This window comes from Chiloscyllium plagiosum, chromosome 15 (genome assembly GCF_004010195.1).
Source record: "Chiloscyllium plagiosum isolate BGI_BamShark_2017 chromosome 15, ASM401019v2, whole genome shotgun sequence".
Classification (NCBI taxonomy): Eukaryota; Metazoa; Chordata; class Chondrichthyes; order Orectolobiformes; family Hemiscylliidae; genus Chiloscyllium; species Chiloscyllium plagiosum.
Genome location: NC_057724.1, coordinates 78,573,510 through 78,593,619, shown reverse-complemented (window position 1 = coordinate 78,593,619; position 20,110 = coordinate 78,573,510). Strand labels below are relative to the sequence as shown.

Genomic DNA, 20,110 nt, shown 5'->3' with positions numbered 1-20,110 from the left:
AGCCGACGTACCCCTCGTTGCATTAGAGCCAGTCTCAATACCAGAAACTTGGCTGTTCATGCTACGTTCTCCTGAGAATCCATCACCCCCTACATTTTCCAAAACAGCATACCTGTTTGAAATGGGTATATCCACAAAAGACTCCTGCCCTCGGTGCCTACTTCTCTTACCCTTCCTGGAGTTAACCCATCTATGTGACTGTATCTGAGACTTTCCCCCCTTCCTATAACTGCCATCCATCACATACTGTTGCTGTTGCAAATTTCTCATCGCTTCGCTCTGTCTCTCCAACCGATCCACTCGATCTGATAAGATTCGCATCCAACAGCATTTATGGCAGATATAATCCGCAGTACCCTTAAACTCTCTTTAAATGCCCACATCTGACAAGAAGTACATATCACTGCAAAGGCCAGTTTTGCTCATCACAATCTACAGACCCAGAAAATAACACCAGAAAATTCCTCTACAAACACTGCCCCAGGTTAAATTATAGCTATGGCTTATATTTTAAGTTTAACCAAGAGACTTTTCTCCAAAAACATATAATCAAGAAAGAACCCACAGTACTCACTAATACAGCCTTTCTCTTGGACCGACTTAAAACAACAATTTTCCTATCTGACTCTGTGTTGTGAACTTCACCCAAACCGGTTCCTCCAAGATTAGTTGTGAAATTCACTGTTTGTTAATTTTCCCAGATGCACTCCGATGTCCGGCGACACATGAATTCAAAAACAGCAAAGGCAGTAACCGTGCAGGTTCTCTCTCTCCTGCACTGTCCTCACCATATGCTTCCTTTGTCTGTTCTTCTCCCTTTTAAAACTGTTGTTTTGACTTTTCTTTTTCCAAAGTTCCAAAACAATGCAACAGCATATAAAACAGTAATCGCTGTTCCTGGAATTTGACAAAATCACCTCCAGCACCTAAAATACCTCAAAAAAAAAGGAGCAGTCCTTACAGCCAGAAATGTTTCCCGTCCTCCATCTTGGATTACCCAGAATCAGAAACAACAAGTCTATAAACTTTTAACAAGACTAGACAGGGTGAATGCAGGAAGGATGCTCTCAATGCAGGGAGCCCAGAACCAGGGGGTCACAGCCTAAAAGGGATAGGGTTGGCCATTTTGGACTGAAGTGAGAAGAAATGTTTTCACCCAGTGAGTGGGGAACCCATGGAATTCACTGCCACAGAAAGCAGTTAAGGCTAAAACATTATTTTTCAAGAAGGAGTTAAATACGGTTCTTAGGGCTAAAGGGATCAAAGACTATGGGGAGAAAGTGGAGACTGAGTTGGGTGATCAGCCATGACCATATTGAATGGTGGAGCAGACTCAAAGGGGCTGAATGGCCTCTTCCTCCTTCTACTTTCGATGTTTCTGTGTTTGAACGAGGTCAGTTTCCAGTCACCCCACGTCCATGCACATGCCTGATCCTCCAACAACAATCTGTATTTACATCAGGAAAACGAGAAAGCAGAGAACTGACATCTGAGGAGCTATCTGGTTACAAGGTCTAAAGCTTGATCAGAGATCTCAATCATAAGGAGCGTCATGCAGGAGGGAAAGGAGATCCAGAGGCACAGTTGTTTCGGGAAGGAAGTCGGGAACCTAGGGCCTTGAGGTCCAATGGAACAGCATGAAGGATTACTCGTCCGTTTTGTTCACCTGAGAGTTTATTATAGCACGCAGTCTGCAACTGACTCAATACAAACCTAGACATCCATCTTCCTTGGTCTGACTGACTCAGTACTAGGCCAGTACTGGATTGTTATTACAGTCTGAACATGCGTTTGCGATGATCTGAAAGTCACTGACTGGGGGGGCGGTGGTGGAAGCAGGAGATTTTTGGAAAGAGTGGGGAAAGGTGAGGACTTGGAAAGCTTGATCAAAGAGCAGTTACCAGCACGATGGGCCAAAGGGCTTCTCCTATACAATAGATCGTATCAAAAAAATGATACAAAAGATTGTTTTCTCAATGTGACAATAATAGATCTTCACTGACAATGCTGAAAGAAAAACCATAGATCAGGTTAAATTATAAGAACCCTAGAGTTAGGAACAGAGGGAGGCCATTCAGCCCCACAAACCTGCTTGTCACTCAGAGTTGATCTCAGCCTCAACTCTCCTTTCCTGTCTGCTCTCCAAAACCCTTCAGCCCATTACTGATTAAACATCTGGCTATACGCTCCTTAAATTTACTCAATAATTGCTTGATTGATAGATTGATATATTGTCACATATGCCGAAGGACAATGAAAAGGTTCTTTTTACGAGCTGTACAGGCAGATCATAGTAAGCAAATAAGTACAGATCATAGAATGAACAAAAAAAACTTAGACAGAGGCAGACGGGTACATCACACAGGGGTGTGTGCACTTGGCAAGATTGACATTAGTAAGATCAGCATTATTTGAAGTTAGAGAGTCCATTCATCAGTCTAATAACAGCAGGGAAGAAGCTGTTCCTGAACGTGTTGGTGTGTGTGTGTGTTCGGGCTTCTGTATTTTCTGCCTGATGGAAGAGGTTGTAGCAGATCATTCCCAGGGTTGGACGGGTCTTTGATGATGTGGACAACCTTTTTGCAGCAGCGAGTTGTGTAAATGGAGTCCATGGATGGGAGGTTGGTTTCTGTGATGGTCTGGGCTGTGCACACCACCTACTGTAGTTTCTTATGGTCCCGGGCAGAGCAATTGCCGTACCAGGCCATTAAGTTCCAGGACAATATACTCTCAATGGTGCTTCTGTAAATGTTGGTGAGGGTCCTTGTGGACACGTTGAATTTCCTGAGCCTCCTGAGGAAGAAGAGGCACTGTCGTACCTTCTTGACGGTCACATCTACGTCCCTGCATCCAGTGCGATCTGGGGGAGTGAATTCCACAGATTCAGGACCCTTTGAGAGAAGAAATTTCTCCTCATATCTGTTTTAAATCTGCTGCCCCTTTTCCTAAAACTGTGACCTCTCATTCCAGATTGCTCCAGAAGGGGAAACATCTTGTCTATGTCTACTTTGTCAATCCCCTTCAGCATCTTATATCCCTCACATAGATCACCCTTCATTCATCTGAAGTGCACATACTATGGGCCTAAACTGCTCTCTTCATAAGGCAAACCCCTCACCTGTAGAATAGACCTAGCAAACCTCATCTGAACTACCTCCAAAACAATGACAGGACATCCCTCCTCAAGTAAAGGGACCAAGACTGTACACAACACTCCAGGCTCCGTCTCACTAATGCCTTGTAGTTACAGCAACACTCCCCTATTTTTATATTCCATTCCTTCAGTAATAAATGTCAAATTCTATTTACCGTCCTAAGGTGTGCGATAACATCTCATGTACAATATTTCAAACTTTTTTTTTGCTCTTTGCCAGTGTGTGGGTGTCACTGACGGGCAACGCTCTCCCTTAGTGGCTGGGCAGCTCCATGCAGATTGATCGCTGTGGTGACACAGTTTCTGATTCTGGAAGTGGATCCCTTTCAGGGATCTGGTTGGACAATGCATCAGTGAGAGGAAATGTCATTGGCATTTGTTCCCCATCCCTAGTTGCCCTGGAACCGCATGATTTGTTGTGAGATTCCAGAGGACATTTAAGCAACAGCTACATCACTGAGAGTCTGGAGTCACATGTAGGCCAGACATTCTTGAACCAAATGGGTTTTTACTGGAATAACATTTTTTTTGACCTATCCTTTTATGCCTGCAGGTTTCTGGTTGCTGTGCTCAGTCCGAGATCAGGAGGATAATCTACAGGCAGTCATTCACTTTATTCCTCCTTGCAGTACTGTACCTGGTCGTCTAGGAAGGACTTGGTTGGGGCGAGGGGCGGGGGCGGAGTTGTGCTCATGAAAAGCTCCCTTTAAGTGCAAAACTAACTTTTTTCTCTTTATTTTCGTTTTGAAATGTGACACATATGCTCACACAACCCAAAGTATGACATATGTGTCTAAAAACCTTTGCGTCTGCAAATCTTGTGAAAGTCAGAGGTAAGAGGAAACTGTTTTCCTATGAACATATGTTGTTTGAAATATAAATTGAGGACTACAGTATTTACTTGGCACTAACATTTTCAGCACATAATTCTTCAGTGACAACTTCTTTTTAGTTTGTTCACAGGATGGAGGAATCACTGTCTGGGCCAGTGTCGGTTTTTTCTCATTATCTCGTGGGTTGAGGTCGTGGGTGTCTCTAATTGGCCAGCATTTATCACCCTCTCTGAGTTGCACTTGAACTGCTGCCCACAATGCCATTAGGAAGAGCTTTCCAGGATTTTGACTCAGCGACAGTGAAGGAATAGCGATATATTTCCAAGTCAGGATGGTGAGTGGCTCGGAGAGGAACTTGTAGCGGATGGTGTTCTCGTGTATTTCTGCTGCCCTTAACCTTCCAGATGGAAATGGTCATACTGTGATATGGTACAGAAGAGGCACTGTGGCCCATTGAGTTTATCTCAATCTATTGGCACTAATCCCTCTTCCCAGGGGTTTGAATGTTATGACATTTCAGCTGCCCACCGCAGTAGAGATTGTGAGGTTTCCTGTCCCAACTCCCATCCCAGGCAGTGCATTCCAGACCCTCACCGCCCTCTGAGTGAAAACACTCCTGCCCTCCAGCCAAATGGTACCCCTCATTATTGAGTCTTCAACTAAGGGGTAGCTGATTCCTATTCACCCTGTCCATGCCCTGCGGAATCTTATACAGCTCAGTCAGTCCCCCCTCAGCCTTCTCTGATCCAAAGAAGAACAACCTGAGCTTACCCAGCCCCTCTTCATTGCTGAAATAAGACCATAACAAATCGGAATTGGAATAGGCCATTCTGTACATCCCTCATGTCCACTTTCCTGTCCTTTCCCCATAACCCCTTGATTCCCTGACTGATCAAGAATCTATCGATCTCAGCCTTAAATATACACAAGGACCGTGCCTCCACAGCTCTCTGTGGTAAGGAGTTCCAAACACTCACAACCCCTTGAGAGAATAAATTTCACTTCGTCTCAGTCTTCAATTGGCTCCCCTTTATTCTGAGACTATGCCCTCTGGTCTTAGAGTCTCAGACTCTCAGCATTTATCCTGTCAAGCCCCTTAAGAATCTGAAATGTTTCAATGTGATCAAATCATTGAAATACTCCAACCCAGGCAACATCCTGGTGAATCTCCTCTGCAGCCTCTCCAGTACAATCACGTCACTCTGATAGTGTGGGGGCCAGAACTGCACACAGTACTTCAGCTAAAGCCAAACCCAAGTTCTGTACATCTCCAACATCATGTCTCTGTTATTATAAGGTATGCCTCAACTGATAAAGCAAGTGTTCCGAATGCTCTAACTGCCCTGTTACTCTGCCCTGTTGCTATCACGGACAAACATTTCAATATCCTTCTGTACCTTTGAGCTTCCTAGTGTCCTGTCATGCACTGAGTACTCCCTTGTCTTGCTACTTATTCCAAAGTTCATCACCTTAAGTTTATCAGGATTAAATTCCATTTGCCACTGATCTGCCCATCTATATGCTCCTGTAAACCAAGAACTTCTTCTATACTATTAACGACCAATATGGATCCAGCACCGATCGCTGTGGTATGCCACTGGACACTAGCCTCCAGTCAAACAGCCTTTTGCCAACACCTTCTGTAACCCGTCACTAAGCCAATTTTGGATCCAGAGTTGAAAGGTGTGGCACTGGAAAAGCACAGCAGATCGGGAAGCATTTGAAGAGCAGGATATTCGACCAGGTCAACCCTCCTGCTCCTTGGATGCTGCCTGAACTGCTATGCTTTTTCAGTGCCACACTTTTCGACGCTGACTCTCCAGCATCTGCAATCCTCACTTTCTCTCAATTTTGGATCCAAGTTGCCAGGTTATCCTGGATCCCATGTGGTTTTGTCTTGTTTATCAGTCTCCTACGTGGGACATTGTCAAAAGGCTTTGCCGAAATCTGTATAAACTACATCAACTGCCCCATCCTCATGGGTTTGGAAGGTGCTGTCTGAGGAATTTTGGTGAATTTTCTGTAGTGCATCTTGTAGATGGTACACACTGCTGCTACTGAGCGTCGGTGGTGAAGGGAGGGGATGTGGTGCAAATCAAGCGGCTGCTTTGTCCTGGATGGTGTCAAGTTTCTTGAGTGTTGTTGGAGCTGCCCCCATCCATACTGTTACTAGTAGGTAGTGGTGTCTGGGACATTGTGAGTATGACTATGTCAGGCTATTGCTTGACTTCAGAAGAACAGTCATAGCAGACTTGAAACATTAAATCAGTTTCTCTCTCCACAGCTGCTGCCAGACCTCATGAACTTTTCCAGCAATTTCTGTTTTTGTTTCTGATTTCCAACATCGGCAGTTGTTTTTTCTTCATGGAGTGAGAAAGGCTTTGGGGGTTTGACTGTGCTCTTGTTGTTTCCGGTGCCTAGCTCAATGCCAGGTGGTCCATCCAAAGTTGCATTAACATCTGCCCGTTCTGATGATCTCACTGTTTTGGGCAAGAAGAAGTGGTCTGTAATGAGGGTCCTGATGGGTCATCTCTGGTGGTCTTTGTAGTTACACCGAACTGGTAAGTGTCACTTCTATCGATTGTATGTATTATACAAGGTGCCAAAATTGAAGGAGCACAGAGATTGTGGAGTCTTTCAGGGTTAGAGGAGATTACAGAGATTAGGGAGGTTTAAAATAACGAGTAGCTAGGACATCCTGTTAGTTCAGCTTCAGTCTCAGACAATACAAGTTAGGCTCATGTGTGTGACAAATTAAAATTGTGCAATGTCATTACTTTCCAATTTCAATGAATCAGTTAAAGTCTCATTCAAATAATTGTTCCAAAAATAAGCACGTGATAAACTTGGGGCTGAATGATGGTGACATTAAATCTGACCTTTATGCAGTGGGCACTGAGTTTAGGATCAGATTCCTGTTGATTTATTAATAACTCAACATTCTGTGAATTTAATAGATTTATTTTAGAGCTGCACTGGACTGTAGCACAGCTCCTTCAATGAATAGATATTGTTCCTGCAGTAAGATCGTTCTAATCAGCTGAGAATCAGCAATCACACCCACACAAACTGCATTAAATAGCAGCACCTGACGTTAATCCACCTCCTCACCTTGAACGTTACAGTACCCACCCTAGGCAGGGCTACTTACCTGCCAGTTGTAGTTTAATTGATAACATTCTTGTCTTCTGAGTCAGAATATGATGGATCTAAGAAAGGTTACTAATCCTAATGAACGCCATATCTTCTGCCTCAGGACCCTCCAACTACACGTCATCAACATCGACTTCACCAGTTTTCAAATCCCTCCTCCCCCACCTCATCCCAGATCCAACCCGGCACCGCCCTCTTGACCTGTCCATCTTTCTTCTCACCTATCCGCTCCACCCTTACCACCGACCTATCACAATTACTCCCCACCTGCATCGCCTTCCCAGCTACCTTCCCCCCTAGCCTCACACCCACCCTCCGATTTACCTCTCAGCCTCCTTCACATTTCTGATGAAGGGCTTATGCCCGAAACATCGATTCTTCTGCTCCTCGAATGCTGCTGTACTTTTCCAGCGCCACACTTTTTGACTCAAACAATCCTGGTGGCCTACTGTAAGAGTACTACACTGTTGGAGGTGCTCTCTTCTCAATGAAATGTTCAGGAGTACAGCCACTGTTATGATATAGCAAACACAGTAGCTCATGTGTGCACAACCAGATTCTACACACAGCAAATTGCAATTAAAGAACAGACAATTGATTACTCTGCAGGACATTAGCTCATCCACCAGCATCAACATCCACTCCCTTCAACGCTCAGAAGTTGCAGTATGTACCATTTAAAGATGCACTGCAGCAATTCACCAAAGGCTCCTCTGACAGCATCTTCCAAACCTGAGACCTCTACCATTGAGAAAGCTCTGCCCACCATTGATAAGGCACAAGTCAGAGGAGTGATGGAATACTCTCCACCAGCTCCAACAATATACAAGAAGCTTGGCACTATGCAGAACAAAGCAACCCACTTGATTGGTAGCACACCCACAAGCATCCACTCCCTTCACCACTGACGTTCAGTAGCAGCAGAGTGTACTATCTACAAGATGTACTGCAGAAATTCACCAAAGTTCCTCAGACAGCATCTTGCAAACCCATGACTACTTCCATCTAGAAGGACAAGGGCAACAGATACAAGGGAACATTACCCTGTGCAAGTTCCCCTCCGAGCCACTGACCATCCTGACTTGGAAATATATTGCTGTTCTGTCACTGTTGCTGGTTCTTAGAATTCTCTCCCTAAGGGCATTGTGGGTCTAGCTACAGCACATGGACTGCAGTGGCTCAAGAAGGCAGCTCACCCCCACCTTCTCAAAGACAATTGGAGATAGGAAGAAAATGGCAGCTTTGCTATTTATGCCGACAGCCCTGAATGGAGAAAATAGAAAAGGAAACATTACTCCTAGTATTGATATTATTTGGCAGGGTCTGGGTTTAATATACCAACAGTATCTTGGGGATTGTATGAGGATGTAAGGAAACAGTTAAATGTTCACATTTTGGAACATCTGCCCATTCTGATGATGTCACTATTTTGGGCAAGAAGAACTGGTCTGTAATGAGGGTCCTGATGTAAAGGCTCAAACTCTGTGTATCTCGGTCTGCTCAGGCTTATATGGGCAAAGCAAAGATATTTTTCCAAAGAGTCCAACCATGGGCAGCACAGTGACTCAGTGGTTAGCACTGCTGCCTCACAGCGCCAGGGACCTGGGGTTTGATTCCCACCTTGGGCAACTGTCTGTGTGGAGTTTGCACATTCTCACCGTGTCTGCGTGGGTGCTCCGGTTTCCTCCACAATCCAAAGATGTGCAGGTTAGGTGAATTGGCCATGCTAAATTGCCCGTAGTGTTAGGTGCATTAGTCAGGGGTAAATATAGGATAGGGGACTGAGACTGGGTCTGGGTGGGTTACTCTTCAGAGGGTCGTTATGGACTTGTTGGGCCGAAGGGCCTGTTTCCATAATGTAGGGAATCTAATCTAATCTTTAACCAGACAATGTCAGTGAACCAACAGCAGAGTACCATCACCAAAGGCAAGCTCACCTCAGGCAGCTGGTCCTGCTGCTGATTAAAGCTGCTCATTCTGTTGGGTTTTCGATCTTGCAATTAACACAAAGGTGAAATTAATTAGCAGGAAGAAGAACTGCTCCATCAAGAGGCAAACGTTTCAAAGTCTCATTTGCAGAATTTCCTGCTTGCTGTAGGTTTGCAGTCTCCTCGTGAGCACTAGGTTTTCCAGGTTTTCAGAGGCCTGACAATCTCACACACATGCCCCCTCCTTCTTTGTCAAACAAGAGAGAGCTGCACATTTCTAACACGGGATTCCAATCGGAAATGTGGAACTGTACTTCTGTTCTGATCGTAGGGCAGAGCTGTCAAGGGGGACAAAAACCAAGCCACATATTCACTGGGGTCAGCTGTCCCCATTCCAACATTTCAATGTCCTGACAACTACTTTGACAGCTGCTGGTGAACAATAAGTCAGTGTGAGGTGAGGGTGCCAGGATGAGGGGTTTACATTGACTGATGGCTGGAAGGGGCAGGTGGGTAGTATGCCAGTACATTGGAAAGAGATGGAGCACATAAGTGTTTAAGATAGGTTAGGATGGGTGTGGGAAATCGGGTCTAGCAGGGACTAGGAAGGGTAAATGGTGGGTCCCAGTGGGGTGTGAGGGGGCGTTTCAGGTCCAGAGCTGGGTGTGGGTAAGGGGAGGGAAACATGCCCAGAGTGGTCAGGAAAAGGGATGGAGGCAGGTCCAGGTGAAAGTGGTGTGGAGCAGCAGATCCTGAAGAGTGAAGGGGACTTGGGTCTCGGGGGAGAGTGCTGGGTGTCAGCTCAGGGTGTTGGGGAGTTAGTGGGTCTGAGAGATGTGTAGTTGGGAGAATGTGACATAAGAATGGGATCTGTTTCACAATTACTCATGTGTTCCCTTGCCTAAATCATTAATATATATTGTGAATAACCGGAGTCCAAACATAATCCTTGTTAATCACTTGCTGCCAATCAGTGAAGGACCCGTTCATTCTTAGTCTTTGTTTCCTGTCTGCAAACTAGTCCTCTCTCCATGTCAGGATACACCCACCCTCAATCCTGCCACCTTCAATTTTATATAAAAATATGATCTATTATGCCATTTTTCCATTTAAGATGTGAGTCGTCCAATTAGAAATCTGCAGATTATTAAAAGCTGAGAAAGTCTAAGCCCTCATTTTTGTGAGTGTTCATTGTGATAAAGCTTGACAGGAAAGAAATTAGAGATAATTGGTTAAATTTAACTCAAATATTTGATATGGGGATAATTACTCCAGATTTGAATCACAGTATCGCACAAGATAATGAAATTTGTTATGCTGCATATTTTGAGATTTTTCAAGCTGTATTTTATAATTAGATATCTTGTTTGCTTTTGCTTATTTTTGGTTTTCTTTAGTGTAATAAACTTCTATTGTATTGTTAAAGAAACACTGCAGTGTCATGTGACTATATTTCAGAATCAACCACCAAGTTAATAGATCACATAGAATCCCTACAGTGTTGAAACAGACCATTTGGCCCAACAAGCCCACACCGACCCTCTGAAGAGTAACCCACCCGGAGCCATCACCCTAACCTACATTTACCCCTGACTAATGCACCTAACTTACACATCCCTGAACATGACCGGTAATTTAGCACCCCCAATTCACCTAACCTGCACATCTTGGATCTGTGGGAGGAAACCAGAGCACCCAGAAGGAAATCCACAGACAAGGGGAGAATGTGCAAACTCCACGCAGACAGTAGCTCCAGGCTGGAATTGAACCCGGGTCCAGTGCTAACCACTGAGCCACTGTGCCATCCATGGTTGGACTCTTTGGAAAAGTATCTTTGCTTTGCCCATATAGGCTTGAGCACACCGAGATACACAGCTTTGCTAGAACAGCATCGCTTTCAGGTCTGTTTGGATCCATTTGGGTCAAAGTCTTACATTTCTAAAGGGCCTGAACTCAACATGTCTAGACATCTATCAGATCCATTTGAATCTTCTTTTGAAAACTCTTTGGTTTTTAGGTAGTACATCGGCTGGGATCGTAACACAAGCAATATCGATAAAGGCAAACCTGTAGATGTGCTGTACTTGGATTTTAAAAGGCACTTAATAACGTCCCACATCAAAGGTTGACTACAAACTAACAGCATATGGAGTAGTGGGGTAACATATTATCCTGAAGAGGTAGAGGTAGACAACAAATGCTGAACCTGCCAGTGATCGCCACACCCAGTCAACGAATAAAATAAAGGTAGTGAAGGAACGGCTATATTTCTTAGTCAGGATGGTGAAGGACTCGGAGCGGAGCTTGCAGGGTGTGGTGTTCCCAAGTATCTGCTGCCCTTGTCCTTCGACATGGAAGTGGTCATGAGTTTGGAAGGTGCTGTTGGAGGATCTTGGGTGAACGTCCTCACCACAGCTGCCACTGTGTGTGATTGGTGGAGGGATTGAAGGTTAAAAGGTTGGGGATATGGTGCTGATGAACAGGCTGTTTTATCGCATGGTGTCGATCTTCCTGAGTGTTATTGGAGCTGCATTCATCCTTGAGAATGGGGAGTATCCTATCACACTTCTGACTTGTGCCTTGTAAATGGTGGACAGGCTTTGGGGAATCAGGAGGTAAGTTACTTGCCACACTATTCCTTGCCTCTGACCTGCTCTTGTAGCCACTATATTTATATGGTTGCCCCATCCATTTTCTGGTCAATGGTAACCTGCACGATGTTAATAGTATTCACTAAAAGTAATGTCATTACATATTGTTATGATTCCAGCTGATGGTACTATTGGACAAGTCAGATCCCAGGGATAAAATCTGACTTGATAGATCAATTTTTATTTATTCATCATGGTGTCATTCACTGAAACATGGGTACACAAGTCTGCAGATTTTCTTTATCAAGCCAACCCAAAATGTTTCATTTATGCCTACTCTCTGCTTCCTGTTGAAAACCAATCCTCTCTTCATAAAACAGCCTGTTCATCAGCACCATATCCCCAACCTTTTAACCTTCAATCCCTCCACCAATCACACACAGTGGCAGCTGTGGTGAGGACGTTCACCCAAGATCCTCCAACAGCACCTTCCAAACTCATGACCACTTCCATGTCGAAGGACAAGGGCAGCAGATACATGGGAACACCACGCCCTGCAAGCTCCGCTCCGAGTCCTTCACCATCCTGACTAAGAAATATAGCCGTTCCTTCACTACCTTTATTTTATTCGTTGACTGGGTGTGGCGATCACTGGCAGGTTCAGCATTTGTTGTCTACCTCTATCTCCCATAATGCTGTTAGGAAGAGAACCCAAGAAGCTTGACATCATCGTGGCTCTGATATTTATATCCTGTGAAACAGAAAAAGGGCCTGCACATTTTGAGCTTCCGTGCACAAATCTGCCATTCAGTAAATGCCAGTCCCATCCGGGTTTTGTGTAGTTAATATGGTTACAAATGCTGCAATGAGTCTTCCTGGCTCATCAAGAGCAATGTGTGAGATGTCAGTGACATAGGAGTAACTTTCAGTCATTGCAATTAAAGGGAGTTTAAACTTTTGATCAACTATGGATTTATTTTCTTTATTCTTTTATCCCTAATTGCCGTTGAACTAACTGACTTGTGAGGCCACTTCAGAGGCAGTTCAGGGTCAACTACATTGCTGTGGGTGTGGAGTCACATGTATGTCAGACCAGGTAAGGATGGCAGTTTCCCTCCCTAAAGGACATTAGTGAACCAGATGGGTTGTTTTCACCATTACCAGATTTACCAATTCCATCAGCTGTAGTGGTGAAACCTGAGCCCCAGACCCCCAGTAGTCTGATGATATTACCATTATTTTGCCCCTTCAATATTCCTACAATGAGAGGAGTAACTACAGAGTCTTGGTGAGTAGATATGCAAAGGCTATTCCCCGCCTCAAACTACACTATGATCTTAGGCAGGGAGACTAGGACGCATGGGCACAGCCTTAAAATTAGAGGGAGTCAATTTAGAATGGAAATGAGGAGACACTTCTTTAGCCAGAGTGGTGGGCCTGTGGAATTTATTGCCACGGAGCGTAGTGGAGGCCGGGACATTGTATGTCTTCAAGGTAGAGATTGATAATTCCTTGTGAGATCAAGAATTTAAGGGATACAAGGAGAGTGCGGGTAAGTGGAATTGAAACGCCCATCAGCCATGATTAAATGGTGGAGTGGATTTGATGGGCCGAATGGCCTTGCTTCCACTCCTATGTCTTAAGGTCTTGTGAACATCACATGATGGGTCAAATTCTGCCCAAAAATGACTTAATGTATTGGCCAGATTTAGCAGCAGTTTCAATGTGAATGACCAGAAGTGCAGAAGTAGGCCAGATGTTCAAGCCTACTCCACCATGCTCCATCCTGGCTGACCACCTTCCTCAACTCTGTCTTCCTGCGCTAACCCCATGTCCCTTGATGCTATTGGTTTGTAGAAATCTATCGATCTAGGCTTGTACTCACTCAGTGACTAAATTTCAGTGGCCCTCAGGAGCAAAAAAAACCCATAAATTCACTCCCCTCTGAGTGAAGAAATCTCTCCTCCTCTCAGTGTAAATGGTTTGCTGTTTATTCTGAGCAGCAGACCAGCCCATTATATAACTCAACCCATTTTTCTGTCTTCTCTGGATAAGAGATCCAGATGCATTGTTTAAAAGGCATTCAGTCAAAAATATTCCATTTATTATTTCTATCAAAGCTATAAATTTATCTATAACTTCTAAGCTGCACATCAATAACTAAAGATCACAAACTTCTAAATTATCCAGAATGCAGCTAGTCAACAGAACTCAGTTTTTTGGGAAAAATAGATACACAGTTACAATCCAACTGCAGCCTCAGAGGCCATTGCAAAGCAGTTTATTCAATGAAGCAAGTTGCTTGAGCAACCAACATTTTGCTGTAAAGAGTACATTGGGTGGTGTGGGACATCATGATGGGGAAATGATTCAATTTCACGTATACTTATTTACTGGCAAGGCCAATATTTGATGCCCATCACGGATTGCCCAGGAGATACTGATAGGCCACTTTCTTAAACAACTGCAGTCTGTGAGGTGAAGGTGCTCCCTCAGTACTGCTGTATGTAACATTAGCTTAATTCATTTCAACCAACTTATCAGACTCAAGATGCTTTTTCTTATCTCAACCTGTTCAGAGATGTTATGACACACCTGTGGAGTAGGTGGGACTTGATCCCTGGCCTCCTGGCTCAAAGGCAGGACATTAGCACTGCACCGAGAAAGCCCCTTAGTCTTAAGAAGAATCTTATTTCACTTCATTTCAGCTATTTCATTCATTTACAAATTAAAATGCATAATATTTGTTCTGAAAAGTTAATAGCTAAAGTATTCAGTATCATAAAGTATGACAATTGACAACTGAGGTGAAGACTAAACAGTCAATTCTATTGTGCACCAGTGAACTAGGCAGATCTAATCAACTTGTTCAGAGATTTTATGTTATACCTCTGGAGCAGGAAGAATTTGAGCCTGTGCTTCCTTGTTTAGAGAATCATAGAATTCCCAGAGTGTGGAATCATTTGGCCCATCAAGTCCACACTTGCGTGTTGAAAGAGCATCCCACCCAAACCCACCCCGAGCTCTGTAACCCTGCATTTCCAACAGCTAATCCACCTACCTTGGACACTATGGGGCAAATTATGACCAATCCACCTAACCTGCACATCTTTGGACTTGGAAGAAAACCCATGCAGACACGGGGGGAGCATGAAATTCAACACAGACAGTCCCCTGAAGCTGGAATCAAACCCAGCTCCCTGGCATTATGAGGCAGTAGTGTTAACCACTGAGGCACTGAACCACCCCTAGAGGTATGAAGACTACCACTGCACCACAAAAGTCCCTCAAACATGAAGGATCAATGCAGCCCCCCTAACCCAATAGGCTACAGTGTTACCTACACTGAATGAGAGTTACAAGGAAAGCAGCAAGGTCAGCTGTGGTCCTCAGGTGAAACTGCCTTAGAAAGAGGATATTTACTGAACCAACAATTCTCCATGTAATTACATCCCAGGTTCAGGACATCCCCATGTCGGGGTCAGGACCTCAAGTACAGTCGTAAGCTCCATGCAGAGATGCCCATCATCAAATTCTAACATCCCACACCGACCTCCAGGAGCCCTCTCACACAGGACTCCCCCCAACCCTGACTCTCGCCGGTGCTCCTCTGCTCCCCACATGCCCTCCCCTACCCCCATCACCTCAAACCCTACAATTTTCACACAGCGGTCAGGACAATTTCAAAATGAAGTCATTATAGGGAATTATTTGGGAAGCACTGCCTTAAAGACACTGACTTAGGTCCGCATTTGCCCTACATTTATGGTGTTTATATTAATTTTTCATGTACTCCTGTGAACCATATTCCCAGCTTTAAGATTAGCACAGCTTGATATTTTGGTTTAAATGTTTTGAATCTGTGATTTTTTTCAGGGCTGGCTATTAATCACACTGAAATTTTAAGAAAAGAGAAGTGTTTATCCCTGAAAATGCATGTGGACTGAACTAACCTCACTGTTACAGTACAGCACAAGACTACAGTTGGATTTGAAAAAGTCAAATTGCTTTCTGTGTTCCTGGTGAACAGGAAGTGACTTTCTGAGTCTATAGTCTGCATGCAAACAGGAATGGAGTATTTTTAGCAGGGAGGAGGATTTATGCAGTGGAGGTGCCATCAGTGTGCAGCTGATTTCTCAGTTTTGACAGCTGTCAGGATGTGAAGAAACAGATGGTTTTCATTTGTTCAATGTAACACTTGTGATCAGCGTGTTGCTAACTTTCTAAGCATCAGTTACGATTGAGTGGGTACTAACTCTGAGCTTTGAATCACAATGTTTGTGTCATTGAGGTCCAACCCAGAACCCTACTGCCTGTGTGAAGGGAATGCTGTACTTTCAGAGGTTCCATCTTTCAAATGAGACATGAAGGCCTCATCTGTCCTCCAATGAGAGGCATTTGATCCTATGATACCACAGGAGGGCAGTTTCACTCAGCATCCCAGAGAAAACGTACCTGCTACCCAACATCAGTGGCCACAGCTCCTGGTTGTCTATGGGAACTTGCTATTCACAGACGGGTGTAAATTATAACAATGAGTACACCTGAAAGGTGCTGTCAGATGGCCTGGGGCTGTGAGCGACGCTGCATAAATGTTTTTGTTTCATTCAAAGGAAGTGGACATCGCTGACTGGCTAACCGGTGTCCCATGTCGGGTATTGTCAAAAGCTTTAACAAGCATCAAACTCTTTTCACGCTAGGAAGTAGGACTAGCCATTGACATTTAGTGAGGACACATTGCACAAATTTATGTGTGATTAACAGTGTCATCGTCCGTAAACTGCTGATTCACTCAAGTTGTAGACTTTCATTCAGAAGAATTAAGACGCCTTCGAAAATCAATCAAAGTCCAGTGTTGCCTTTAATGAATGGTTATACCGTGTCATAACTGCGAAATGCATGCCTTGTACAAACCCGGAAAAAAAAACAATCTGGAAACTCTTTGTGCAGATGTAATTAGATCTGATTCAGCAGTATTGTCAAAATTTGCAAAACTGGAAAGACATTCCAAGTCAGACATAGAAAAAAAGCAGGCTCGGCTTGGAGTTCCTGGTCAATATCTTAAATAAAAACAAAGCTGTTTATACATTTTGTTGCAGACCAACTGTGCGAGGTTTGAAATGTATAAATGGTAATTTTCCGAGATTAGATTTCACACCCAGAACGGACATGTGCACCTGAATATTAAATAAATTGTTTATTTTCAACTAAATGAATCATTGACGCCACTTGATTGCTGCAGAATAGAAACAAAGTCTCACACGGTCAGGACATTTTTAAAACGGCACAAACTAATGTTAACACTATCACACCAGCACCACAAATAGAGGCAAACTTTTGGCACCTACTTCTCACTGTGGATTCCAGCAGTAAACAGGCACTGCACAGCAAATAGTAGCTCTCCATCTCGGCCTCAGAGATCTTCAGATTGTCCACGGCTGCCATGTCGACTCTGTTTGTGAAATCCTCTCCCTCCTTTACAACAAGCCGGTTCACGGGCTGCGCTCCACTCAACATTTCACCCGCAGAAAGTGGTCTCCTCCCACCTCCCGATTCATCACAGGAACAGGCGCCAGTGAATATTCCGGTCACCTTAACAAATAAAAACTCGGAGCAGCCAACACAGTGGTTTTTGGATGTCGCTTTGTCTGCAGAGTAAACGTGGCAAAGGAACACACACACACACACACAGAGAGGCAGACACACACAGGCAGGTATTGGATGTATCAACACCTCAGTGTCCCGGCACAGAGCCGCAGTACCAACCACTCAGCTTCACTGCGCACCCGCCTGAACAGAATGAACACATGACTGAGCTTTTCCCATCTTAGCCAGAAACTCGGCCAGTTGGTACACCTCTGCTTTTACAGTTTAACCCAGTACCTGGCAGCAAATGCTATGACACCCTATTTATTTGTTTCCAGTTTCGGTTCGCCCCTCCCTCTACATGTGATATTATTAACCAGATCAAATGACACGGTGACATGCAACATACAACAATTATCAGCCATTATTAGCTGCTGTGCTTACGTTTACCAATGCATTTATGAAGATCAACACAATTATCTTTTCAGGCATCATTTGCCATATGCTACATGGCGAACGGGTTGCATCAGACAAAATTCCTCTTGGGCATAATTAATATTACAACATATTCCAGGGGTGGAACATTTGCCATCTCCCTTGGATTAAATTAGTTTAGATTGTGATCCTTCATCGCCCTGAACTCTCTGCAACTCCAAGAAGTTAGTAACATGCCTGCAGATGGTAAGAATAAACTAATCAGATCCCGAAATAAAACCTGCCGTGAACTTTCGCAGTTGGTTAATCTGGTGTTTAGTCACTGAAATATATTCCATTCAGCAACTAGAGTAAAAGTTATGCAGCCCTCCAAGCCTGCTCCCCCCATTTAATAAGATCGGGGCTGATCTGATTTTAACCTCAGCTCTATCTTCCTGTATATCCCCTTGGTCTTCAGAAATCTACCTCCCTCTGCCTTAAAAATATTTAAAGATTCTGCATCCACTGCCTTTTCCAAAGACTCACATCAGGGATGGTCTTTAACCACTGAAGTCTATTACATAAGTAGTAAAATATCCAGTTAGAAGGATCTTAATACAATCCACAAAGCCAAGTTCCAACCTGTTTCTTAACAGCATCCTTTATCGAGAAGCAATCTTTAAATCTTTATTTAAACTGGATCCCCTCACTTATTTCTTCTTCAACTGTGCAGACAATTTTATGATTCCCTCCAGAGTCTGCTGTTAGGGAGCTCCAGGATTTTGACCCAGTGACAGCGAAGCAACGGTGATACATTTCCAAGTCAGAATGGTGAATGGCTTGGAGAGGAACTTGCAGGTGGAGGTGTTACCATGTATCAGCTGATTTTATCATTCAGGTGATAGTTGTTTTGGTGGTTCTTTATTCGCTTGTGGGATGTGAGTGTCACTGGGCCAGCATTTATTGCCAGTACGTAGTTACCCGAGAAAAGGTGATAGTGGTCAGCTGCCTTCTTGAACCACTACAATCCACAAAATTTACTGTACGTAATCTTCACAACTCCTATGATCTAAACTTTCTCAGTTCCAACAACTTGAAGATTTCTATCCAAACTCTCCTGGGCTTGGAAACTCCACAGACTAAAACCAGTTCTGCTGAGGTGGTGGACTCCCCTGAACTGAAATTGCTTCCCCTGCTAAAAGAAACTTCTGAACTGAACTCTGGAACCTTTTGAAAGCAAAACTGAACTAATTTTCTTTATACATCTAATCTGCTGGGCATAAATCCTTCAATATATCAAATTTATCCATTCACACTTAACAGGTTCTCCCAGGCACTCCCCTGCAGTCTCAGACTTTCTTCAAAGTGATACATATCAATCACTGACACATACTTTCCATCCTTGTAAAGAAAAGCTTCACAGGACTGATCCACAATCGCCTGCCCTTATTTGGAAATCCAGAAATATAATGCACTGTACACTTTTCATCTCAAGAAAAGTAGTAACTTTGTGATCTCACAGCTTTCACTTTGTCATGTGGTTTCATTTAAAAGCTCCATGCCACACAGGTCTTTCTCCTTTTTGATGCCTTGGCTGAACTATTTTTGACAAGTCACTGCAATTAAACAAGTTTCACAACTCTGACTGGATGTGGTCCACCTTGAAAAACAGGACCGAGACACTAGCTACAGTCAAAATACCCATAGGCATTCTTCCTCTTTAAAACAAACTAACCCACATAATGTCAGTGTAAGAGTAGAGAGTGTGATGCTGGAAAAGCACAACAGGTCAGGCAGTACCTGAGGAGCAGGAGAATCGACGCTTCGGGCATAAGCTCTTCATCAGGGATGAGGCTTGTGGGTTGGGGTGGGGCTGGGGAAGGTAGCTGGTAATACAATAGGTAGGTGAAGGCAGGGGAGGTGATAGGTTGGAGAAGAGGGTGAAGCGGATAGATGGGAAAGAGGATGGACAGATAAAGAGGGCGGTGCCAAATTGTAGGCTTGTGACTGAGAAAAGGTGGGGGAGGCAAAATGAAGAAACTGGTGAAATCCACATTAATCCTGTGTGGTTGGAGGGTCCCAAGGTGGAATATGAGGCATCCTTCTTCCAGGCATTGGATGGTGATGAAGGTGGCCCAGGACCTGCATGCCCTTGGCAAAGTGGGAAGGGGAGTTACATAGAACATAGAAGAATACAGCGCAGTACAGGCCCTTTGGCCCTCGATGTTGCGCCGATCCAAGCCCACCTAACCTATACTAACCCACTATCCTCCATATACCTATCCAATGCCCGCTTAAATGCCCATAAAGAGGGAGAGTCCACCACTGCTACTGGCAGGGCATTCCATGAACTTACGACTCGCTGAGTGAAGAACCTACCCCTAACTTCAGTCCTATATCTACCCCCCCCTTAATTTAAGCTATGCCCCCTCGTAATAGCTGACTCCATAC

General features: G+C 44.1%; 1 protein-coding gene across 1 annotated transcript in view; it reads right to left on the bottom strand.

Annotated features, from left to right (window-relative positions):
- mcf2a (MCF.2 cell line derived transforming sequence a) overlaps positions 1 to 17,559 on the bottom strand; it is a 175,636-nt gene extending 158,077 nt beyond the window's left edge. Inside the window, exon 1 of the mRNA XM_043705219.1 lies at positions 17,008 to 17,559. Coding sequence (XP_043561154.1) covers positions 17,008 to 17,176 — 169 coding nt within the window. The 5' untranslated portion in view covers positions 17,177 to 17,559. The remainder of the gene's footprint in view (positions 1 to 17,007) is intronic.
- Positions 17,560 to 20,110: the final 2,551 nt, after the last annotated feature.